The sequence below is a fragment of the Montipora foliosa genome, chromosome 3 (genome assembly GCF_036669935.1).
Source record: "Montipora foliosa isolate CH-2021 chromosome 3, ASM3666993v2, whole genome shotgun sequence".
NCBI classification, from domain to species: Eukaryota; Metazoa; Cnidaria; class Anthozoa; order Scleractinia; family Acroporidae; genus Montipora; species Montipora foliosa.
The window spans coordinates 40,470,893-40,480,892 of record NC_090871.1 but is presented as its reverse complement, the minus strand read 5'-3'; the positions used below and the strand labels follow the sequence as shown (position 1 = coordinate 40,480,892).

The 10,000-nt window shown below is 37.9% G+C and overlaps 1 protein-coding gene across 2 annotated transcripts in view; it reads right to left on the bottom strand.

Moving 5' to 3' along the window:
- The window catches only part of LOC137997419 (Golgi integral membrane protein 4-like), a 13,903-nt gene that overhangs the window by 1,047 nt on the left and 2,856 nt on the right, over positions 1-10,000 (bottom strand). Inside the window, exons 4-13 of one of the 2 annotated variants that reach the window (XM_068843392.1) lie at positions 9,651-9,704; positions 7,972-8,122; positions 6,100-6,182; positions 5,107-5,190; positions 4,841-4,898; positions 4,277-4,349; positions 3,740-3,831; positions 2,914-3,161; positions 1,470-1,974; positions 1-1,238 (exon numbers count right to left, since the gene is read on the bottom strand). The exon at positions 1-1,238 is cut by the window's left edge and continues 1,047 nt beyond it. In XM_068843392.1, the coding sequence (XP_068699493.1) occupies positions 1,030-1,238; positions 1,470-1,974; positions 2,914-3,161; positions 3,740-3,831; positions 4,277-4,349; positions 4,841-4,898; positions 5,107-5,190; positions 6,100-6,182; positions 7,972-8,122; positions 9,651-9,704 (1,557 nt within the window). In that variant the 3' untranslated portion in view covers positions 1-1,029. The remainder of the gene's footprint in view (positions 1,239-1,469; positions 1,975-2,913; positions 3,162-3,739; positions 3,832-4,276; positions 4,350-4,840; positions 4,899-5,106; positions 5,191-6,099; positions 6,183-7,971; positions 8,123-9,650; positions 9,705-10,000) is intronic. The other variant, XM_068843391.1, reaches the window with a different exon arrangement.

The following is a 10,000-nucleotide window of genomic DNA, read 5'->3' as shown; positions in this document are numbered from 1 at the left end:
TAAGTAGATGATTGCTTCGTGCTAAAACCGAGGTTCTTCTTAACTTTGTGTTCAACACAATAGCTTGGGCCCCAAAGACCAGGACTAGCCATTACTGTAAGCAGTGTCATTGGATGTTCTTACTCGTGCAGAAATCGCACGTAATCATTTGCTGTCGCCTTACACATAAATTGAGACCATTAGATAACACATGGCATGACAAACCATATTGGAGCCCCAAACGAATCTTCAAACTACGGATTGTGAAATCGACAGAAACAAAGCTCCCAAACACCAGCGACGAGTTTCTCACGGAGACCCGATTTGTCTCTCTCGTGCCCCCTTTGTCAACTGGGAAAAGTCGGCGGAACAGTTTCACTGGCTTCCAGCTGAAGTGAGAAGAGAAATCGACAGCAACACGAACATTTTTCTGAAACAAACTGTGCATGTACGTATGTCCACCCTTACTGCAAGTATGCAGTACCCTTAAAATTGAAACTTAAAATGTGATTGTATGAATTTCTCATCTTATTCTTTAGACAGTTGTAAACAAACTCCTTGTCTTTTGCTTTAAAAACTACCCCGGTAATCGCAACCATAACGTTATGTGGTTCGTTTCATTTGAAAGCTACAATTCTTTAACCTCAGCGTGACATGACTATATTTCAAACCGTCAATTTAATTTTTGTTGGTTTCGTATGCTGCAGTGACTTTTAGACAACTGGGAATATGCATTTCAAAGAAAGGGAGGTGTTCTATCAGTCCCTCGATCCGTTCTAGTCTCTTTCATCTCGACAGACTAATGTAATTCTAAATTCCTCAAATTTCTAATTATTTTGTGATGTTACGGAATCCAAAGACCAAAATCCTTAGTGGGAACGGGATGGATATATATCAGCGAGCAAAAATTGTGGACCCCTCCCCTAGTACCCCTATGCCACTCATCGCACCATGATTATTTCGCCCTGTTCCCCAATAAGGTGCATGGTTCCAGACTTTGGCATCGGATACAGGTGGCTGTTAAATAATAAATTAGATTTCCTTGAATTGTTAAGCATTTTGTTCATCACCGTCGGTCTCAACATCCTGGACAGCGGCTGCGGCCTTGAGAGATCTATCATGTGCCGCCATGTCGTCATTGTGTCGTTGATGTGGTGAATTGTCGTCATCCTCCTCCTCGCCAGCATCATTAGGGTCTTCCTCATCTGGATCACTTTCCTGTTCATTTTGGATGTTGCCTGCATCCTCCTCATCACCAACTATAAAAAAACAAACCAAACCAAAACTATCATCGCGAAACAAATTTCTTGTGCTACAAATTTAACAGCAAAAACCATGTCTTCCGCAATCTGGCAGCAGCACGGAATGAATCTCTTGTGTTCTCTATTTCCATCAAGTTTTTTGGAAAACGATGAGCGTATTTTCGTCGATGGAATTATGGAATGATCTACTAGGAGGCAGAAAATTTGAAGCACAACCAACGAGCATACCTTGCTTTTGTGCCTTATCCTGTCTTTGTACCGCTGGTATGGGAGCCACCTTACCAACCCCCGCGTCTCTTTCTCTGGAATTCGTCTGCCTCTGAGACTTGGCTGCCTGTTTGTGATGGTAACTCTTGTCCAATTTCTCCTCGTGTCTATTCATGCTCTCGCGTGATAAGCCATCACCATCGTCCTCTTCATTAACTCTCTCTTCGTCTTTCTCATCCATCGTATTCTTTTGCTTGTCTTGGTTCTGCAGGTCATTTTTTCCTCGGTCTCCTCGACCAATGTTCAGTTGCTTTTTCTGTAAATCCAGTCTATCAACACCTACAACTCTTGGCCGCACCTCAGGCTTATCATTCTGATCACCAAAATCTTCTTCCATTTTTAGTTGTTCTCCATCTATTTCCGCTTCCCTTCTTTCGTTCCCAGTCTCTTTTTCCTCTTCATTCTTTGCTTTATTCGGTTCTTCTCTTTTTTCACCTTCACTTTCACGGTAGCTTTGTTGAGCCGCCTGAAAAAAGCAAATGAAGAAGAAGGAAAAAAGTCAAATCAGTATCCTCTAATAGACCTGCTGAAGCTTAATTCATTTTGCGACATTTTTAAAGTCAGTCTAGGCACGAAGTTCCACAAAAACCCATAAGAAAAAGCAAAAAGCACCCGAACCAAAATACAACTTGTCCAGCCAAGCAAGATCAAGCGGGTTCCTACATGTGGCTTTGGCTAAAATATTATCTATATTTTAACCAAGGATTTTGACTTTGAGAATTGATTGAGAGTGCAATTTTATAGTGCAAGAAAATACCAAACTGTAATTTCAAAAATAGTATTGATTGCTACAACAAAAACAGGTTATAAGTAGTGAAATTGCTTCATGGACCTTGCATAAAAGAAGGGTTGCAATGGACTGCTTATATTCTTGCAATTTAACAGTCTAACGGTTTTGCCTTCTAAGCCAGGTGCATATTGATCCCCCCACCCCTCCGGAATTTTCAATCTCTTCTGTGGGGGAGGTATTCTCTACATTCTCAAATCCCATAATGCACCTCTTTTACCCCCAAAAAATCAGTTTTGTCAGGCTTATCATAATGCAGTTTTCAATAAATACTGAACTTTATCTTTAAGGACCAAACCCAAGTTTAGGTAATTTTCTGGCAATCAACAGCCATATCTCCTTCATGAAAATTAAGAACATAATTAAGAACCCTAATTGTCACTTACTACCTCAAAAATTGTGCCAAAGGTGGTAATTTGGTACAAGGAAGCAAATTGTATGTACAGGTGAGTAAATGGAAAAGAGAAGGAAATAATATCCCTTCCATTTCAGCATTCGCGTTCTGCCTTCCTCTTTTCCACCCCTTTGAGCGCTTGCTACGCAGGCTAGAGCTATTAAGGCTGCCCGTGGTGTGATTCGAGTGGGTTTTTTTTGGGAGTATAGTGTTTCATGGTTTACCTTTATAATATCGGACCACCTATTCGCTGTTTTATTCTCAGCTGGTGCAATCCATTTATCTTCATTGCTGTCTTTTAACGGAATATTACCGTATCTTGTGTAACCTTCATTCTGTCCGTTAACATTTGCTGCTGTGTCCGCCGTATCGCTGCCTTTTTTAGCTTTGCCATCACCCACAGCAGGAACATTTGGATTTTGCTTGTCAACATTTTCGTCTAGGGTCCTTCCCAGATCTACTGGGCGTGCATCTTGGAAAACAAGTAAAATATTAAAGCACTGAAGTACCAAAACACCGAGCTTAGGGTCGCGTACTCAGCAACACTCAGTCGGCAGATGCAAGCACTGACGTGCGAGGAGTAGGGTGAATGGGTGTGAAGTGATAGACAGTAATTCACCTTATTCCAAAATGGCCACTATTTTGGTATTCTTTTGTTTCCATGCAAATTGGCCCTTATGGCCTCGTTCAAAGTTAAATATTCCTTTGAATTATACTTTTGAAAGCGAGGCCGTACAGGCCAATTTGCATGGAAACAAAAGAATACTAAAATGGCGGCCATTTTGGAATAAGGTGTATGGTAACCCACAGAGCGCAGAAAAGCGTCTAAGCCAAAAGCGTGGGCGTCGGAAACGTTTATCTACCAATCTGGTTTTATACCGTGAATTTAAATAATGCGCTCACTTCCGCTCTCGCATAAGACCTAACAAAAATACACAAGTGCTCTTTATCCTGCCTGCTCTTTTCCTTCGCCGTTTCCACTTTCCCACCTCTCTAGCCAGCGTTTACAAACGTGCGCGCGCACAGAAGTGTTTCACCGCGGACACTCACCACCGTCACCAAGCGATTTGATCTGTTTGTCAACCTGGCGACTCCTGCGTCCCCGCCGATTGCTGATATCGGTTGTGGGAGACTGAGTTGTGCTGTAATGATAAAATAATATTGCTGCACATTTCATTTCGATCCCATAACTGAGAGGACCACAACTGACAACAACTCTTTGGAATGCGTGTACTCCAGTACCAAGCTACGATTTTCAATTTTCAATTTCCAAGAAAACGAAAATTAAAAGTGAAACATCGAATTTGAACTTTCAGTCTACAAGGAAAAACAAAAATGAAAATTTGAGAACAATTTTCAATTTTCACGGAAACCAGAAATGGAAATTCGGATGACACTTTTCACATTTCAATTTTGCGATTTTATTAAACTCGGACCTAAAGGTTTTATGGTGTTTGCTATGTTAATGAGGTATGCTTCTCTTGCTTGCTTATACATGTACTATCACGATTGGAACGAACGAGTCCGAGTGGAATAGGTGAAATTACCTACAAAAGGGTAAAACAGCTGAAATAATTATATTGTTACCTTTCCTCATGTTGACGCTTCCTCTCTTGCTCACCAACCCTTTTCCTACCGAAACCTCCTACGACAGCGTCACCTTAAAGATTTACAGTAGACAGAATTTCTTTAATAATCCAAAAAAATACAGTTAACAAATAGATCCCACGTTGCCATGCCTCTGTTCAGTATAAGGTCACAGATGACGTCAGATTTGGTAAGAAAAAAAAAGTGGCACAAAGTCGATTGCCGAGTCAATCACTGATGTTCTTGAGGCATTATTTTTGACGTCTTCTCTAATCTCTTACACGTGCACGTCAAAACTTTTGAATCCGCAGAGAAAAAGTTGCGGATTCAACAGTATACGTATTACGTATATGTGAGGACTCAATTTGCCCATTGGCCCATTGGCGCGCATATTTTGACTCTAGATAAAAATACCAAAGATTCAAAGTAAACAAAGTATCCAAACATTGTTTTCAATAAACTACTGTTTTAAATTTGTATATTACGCAAAAATGGCCAAAATAATTTGCTGCACATACCGTATCTGTTCATCTGAACTTGGTTAAAAACAAGAACTTTGCATACCATGAGTTTTGTCTGCTGTTCTCCCGTCCTTGTTTGTAACAGTCTTCTTGACCATTTCCTATCGATCATTAAAAAAACAAAAATGCAAATTTATGATATCAAATACCCATAATAACCTTCTGGTAGATGAAGAATATCTGGTCTCCACAAAAAAAAATGGGCTAAGAACAGGGAGCTACTGTCCAAGTAAACGTACAAATGTAAAAAACGGCAAATTGCAAAAAGAATGCATGGAAGCAAAACTTTATATTTTCTTACATACATACTTTGTAGCTTGCAAGTTTCTCTTCCAGCATTTTCAATTTCTCTTGGTAGATTCGACTTGCTTCCAATGCTCTTGAACTAGAAAACTGACAGAATAGTAATTTGCTTTCAACCAATACCTTAATAGTTAAAGCTGGCCACCATTCAGAAAGTTGCTCACACTAAGGAAAACATAGTGTATAAAGAAGAAAACAGGCCTAAATTACAGAAACGGAATTTCATCAGTAAGCGCAGCTGCAAAAAATATTACCAGTACTAAGCAACAGCATTGATTTATCGATATTTTCAATGCACAAATTCAAAAATGTTCTTGTTATAAGCTGACCAATTAGGGCTGAAGGGGAGAGTACTTCATCATTCCTGTAAGTTGCAGCATAATATAAAGTGTGTAGAACACGAATTACACAGACCAAAAGATAAAATTCACATGCTTTCTACGTAATCTATCACTCTGAGGGTTTATTTCATCTACTGGAATTCAGGAGTTTAAGAATCTCACAAGAGAAAGTACCACCTAGTGACACATATTAGATCTCCTGCATACAATGTACATGCACATCACATTCCTGTGAGCATAGAGTTATTATAATGCCACGGCTCCTTGATCTAGCCTGCTACTGAATTGAATGTAATTTAGCTAACACATGTACCAAAACAGGGATTTTTCTACAGTAGCATTACTTGGTTCAAACATTTGCTTCAATCTGCTTGAAAAGGACTCCATCAATAGGACATAAGAAAAAGCCAAGGATTCTTGGAAGCACAAGTTCAATAGCAAGCCACCATGAGCACCAGTACTAGGCATAATGTAGAAAATTCCAGTCAACAACACTGTGTTTTCTTAATAAGGAAAATTTAGGCCAGGGAGCACTTGAAAAACGATTTTATAATAAAAAAAAAACAATATAGAATGATTATTCCTTGTAGGAGCAAAAAGTCATTTTCTCATGTGCCCACAGTGTATCTAAACCACAGGTGACAAAACAAAACCAAACCTTGTACTGTTCAGTTTCCTGGGATTTTGACTGGAGATGTGTTCTAAGTGACACCACTTGCTCTTTGAGAGTTTTCACCTCCTCTGCAAAGGACAAATTAGATAATGTTGCAGTATTTTGTATATTGTAATATCTCTAACAAACACTTGAATTATTATGGTCAGTGCTGTGGCTTTGGGGAAAATCTTGTTGAAAAACAGCGACCATTGCAATAATTATTTTTGTTGCATTCATATCACCTGCTGTTTGGATTTCCAGAAAAATGTCTACAAGTTCAATATACGAAGACCTTGTTAGAGGAAAGCTATCCACAAAAGTTTAAAGTCCATAGGTTGATCTACAGTCAATTCGTAGAATCAAAAAGTTCATTAATCTCTGATCTGCTGGAATATTTTTACAAGAGCAAGAAATGCTAGCCTTGTTTCTTGTGTTTTGCTCACTGAAAAAAAAAATTCCAACTTTATATATAATAATGTATAATTCTTGCCGCATACTTAATTAATCCTTTCAGTTCCGAGAGTGAGATTCACAGAATGATTTCACTCTGTGTACTTACAAATTCTACTTGTCAAAGGGTGCTGCGTCAGGGGTGAATGGGTTAAACACGAAGATGCACTATAAAAGGCATGGTGCCTTAGGCACATGAAAATGATTTGTCAATCAACTGAGAATGCAACCGAGCTCTGTGATAATTTTGTGCAATAAAAAAGCCCCCAATGGCAAAGTGTCTGTGATACATGTACCAGTATGTCATAAAATGTTACCTGTCGTTCTTTTTGTAATCCCCAGACCCTTTTTCTCGGGTTAGAAATTTTTAGGGGTTAAGTCTCTGTGTTGCTGTTTGTTGATCACCATCTTGGATAATTAATCTGACATGTTTGAATGAATTCAAACAAAAGCAGTGCATAAAGCGACCCCTTTTATAGTGCATCTTCATGTTTACATGTGAGAATTTCTCAGTTATTCCATAAATTCATAGCCAATTCCATGTCTTCCTTACACATTTCCAGATATTTCCAGAAATTACTCAAATGTCAATAAATTTCCAGGAGTACCTAGGGATTCCAGCTGAGGATTATTTGAGCTTTCATCTTAATTTCGCAGAGTAGACTGTTGTAATTTTACAAAAGTTATCCTGGGCATTTTTCATTTGTGGTAGCTTAAAATCTTTTTCCTGTATTTCCTGACCATCATTTTGAAACAACTTTTATTTTGTCCTGATTTTCTAGTCCTATGTGAAACTCATTTACGTATTATATTATACACTGTATAACTATGTTTTGTCACAGTTTCAACCATACATGCATTTTCCCCTTTGACTATGATGCTATATTAACTTCAACCCAGGCCTATTTTTGTCACTCATGAACACTGTACATTGTAAGTTTTTAAATCTATTTGCTCTCATACTGACTGCCACTTCAGACTATTTTCTCCCATAGGATATTTGTTGTTTCAAAGTAACAGCTTTAAAATACTGGTAGAGATAAACATATTTTTTAATATCATTAATCATCTGTGAAAAATAGATGTCAAATACAATGAGATGAAAGTAGGAATAAAGTGGGCTGTAAAATGGGGGGCATACAGTCTGTACATAAAAAAAAGGATCCATTTTCCATGGATAAGGGCTTATGTACAAGAAATGCCACTTTGTAATCTAACATGCAAAGCAACCAATTGGCGTCTGAAAATCACAACAGTCTACATATGCTGGCAACTGGCCATCAGACCTAATCAAAATGTACACATTAATATTGATTTGGGAATTTTTAGTGTAGGGGAAAAATGTCCAGAAGTTACAAATACTGTAGTTTCCCTTATGATTCAATCCAAAGTTGAGCATTTGAAGAAACCCTCTTGCATTCTTACCCTGAAGGGATAGAAGTTCATTCATTTTTTGTTCTTTGTACATTTGAAAATTCCTCTTTTGTTCATTAACCACTACACCATGCTCTGAGCTGAGGCGACTGTATTGTTGCTGAAGGCGATGGAAATCTGTTTCAACCTCTTTAGCTTGAGCCTAGTACAAAAAATAAAACACAGACCAATAATTCTTAATAATTATTAGTATCATCATTGTTACTTTAAGATTCCCTAGTTTGCATTGCACAATCCTACTGTGCATAATTTCTTGCATCACTGGCATGTGCATTAGCTCGTGCACATTGATAAAATGGCAGATTTTCACTGATGCAAGCTTAATCCATCAAAGAATGGCTATTTTCTCCTGAACAAGTACAGTGACCCCTACTTTTTATTTCATGTTTTTGCTGAGAATGGTGAGTTCATGGAGTGTTAAAAAAGTCAGCAAAAATCTATGGCCAGTTTTTCGACAATTGTAAGGAAGGAGCCATTACAAGTAAAACAGCAGGTATGTAAGTGAATTAACCAAAGAATGACACCAGGATCTGCGTCATATCATGAATTACATTTGTAACATCAAGCTAAATTAATTTTGTCCAACATCACAGATGCACTGCAATTGTCAAAGTGCCTTAAATAGTTTTATTATTTCACTATTACGTCATTTTACCATATTTGGTCAAGAGAACGTGCAAAATATGAGACGGTATTACACTGTTGAACAGAGCAAATATGGACGGAACTGGAGTTTTCGATGAACGAAATTGTTTTCAACACGATAAAAAGCCCGAGAATTTAGCCTGTCATCGCTTGTCTCTCGTCATTTCGTTTATACAATCAAATAAAGGACATTTGGCTGGCTTTCTGTGCCGTTTACATCATTCGCAAGCACCCTGAAGGACAGATGATACATTTTTTTAGAAACACTCTTACCAAATAAAATTGAAGCAAAATAACACCTTTTTGTATAGTGGAATAATAAGTCTCTTATTCGATTGATTAACATGTAATACTCGTGGACATTTTGCTCATTGCGGGGCTCTGAAAAATACTACACAACTCGCAAAATATCCGCCCATATTATATGTTAAACCATCGAATAAGATGTATGTATTCATCAGCGTTGTACCATCAAAACAAGCACCGTGATCCCCCTTTTTACAAATGTAATTAATTGGCATTCATGGGGGATGGACGTATGGACACACGTACGTATGGACAGACAGTCAATGACATACCTAAAATCAAAATTTCTCGCATCAGTGGGATACCATATTTTCCTAACTATGGTGCTCCGCACGCACGCATTTGGCACACAGAACTCCGCTATATAGAGGACATTACGTGGCTGCGCCGAGATACAAAATTTCTCTTCAACTGTTGAAAAATATTCACGAGCGAGGACAGTGTACAAGTGAAATATTTTTCAACATGAGAAGAGAAATTTTGTATCTTCAAGCGGCCATGTAATATTCTATTTATTATATAAACACCAATGAAAGTAATACTAAATCACTTCACGAAAGGCATCGAAAGGTGCAATTTTTGTATGTAATCATGTAGCAACAGTGATCTTTTCACATGTGAAAATAACATGATATAAGATATCATGTTTTTGCGCAAAGCTGACGTGGTATTTTATTGACGTTTATATAATAAAATGTTATTAGTATCTGCATACACACCTTAACCATATTGTACTGTGTTTCTAAAGAATTGAATCTATTCATAGCTTCATGCTGCAATCAAAATAATATACAGTTACCACAGATACAGTTTAAATTATATGTAAGAGCCTAAGTGCTTCAATTTCAGCTTATTCTTGCAATTTTCAGAATACAGATGGACTACCCAAAAACCAAGACAGGTACAAATGTACATGCAACTTAATGCATTCTGCAGCAGATATTTAAATAGAGGATATTACATGGCCACGCGGAGATAAAAAATTTCTCTTCGAGCGTTGAAAAATATTTCACGAGTGGGTGCAGCAAACGAATGAAATATTTTTCAAACACCAAAGAAATACTAAATC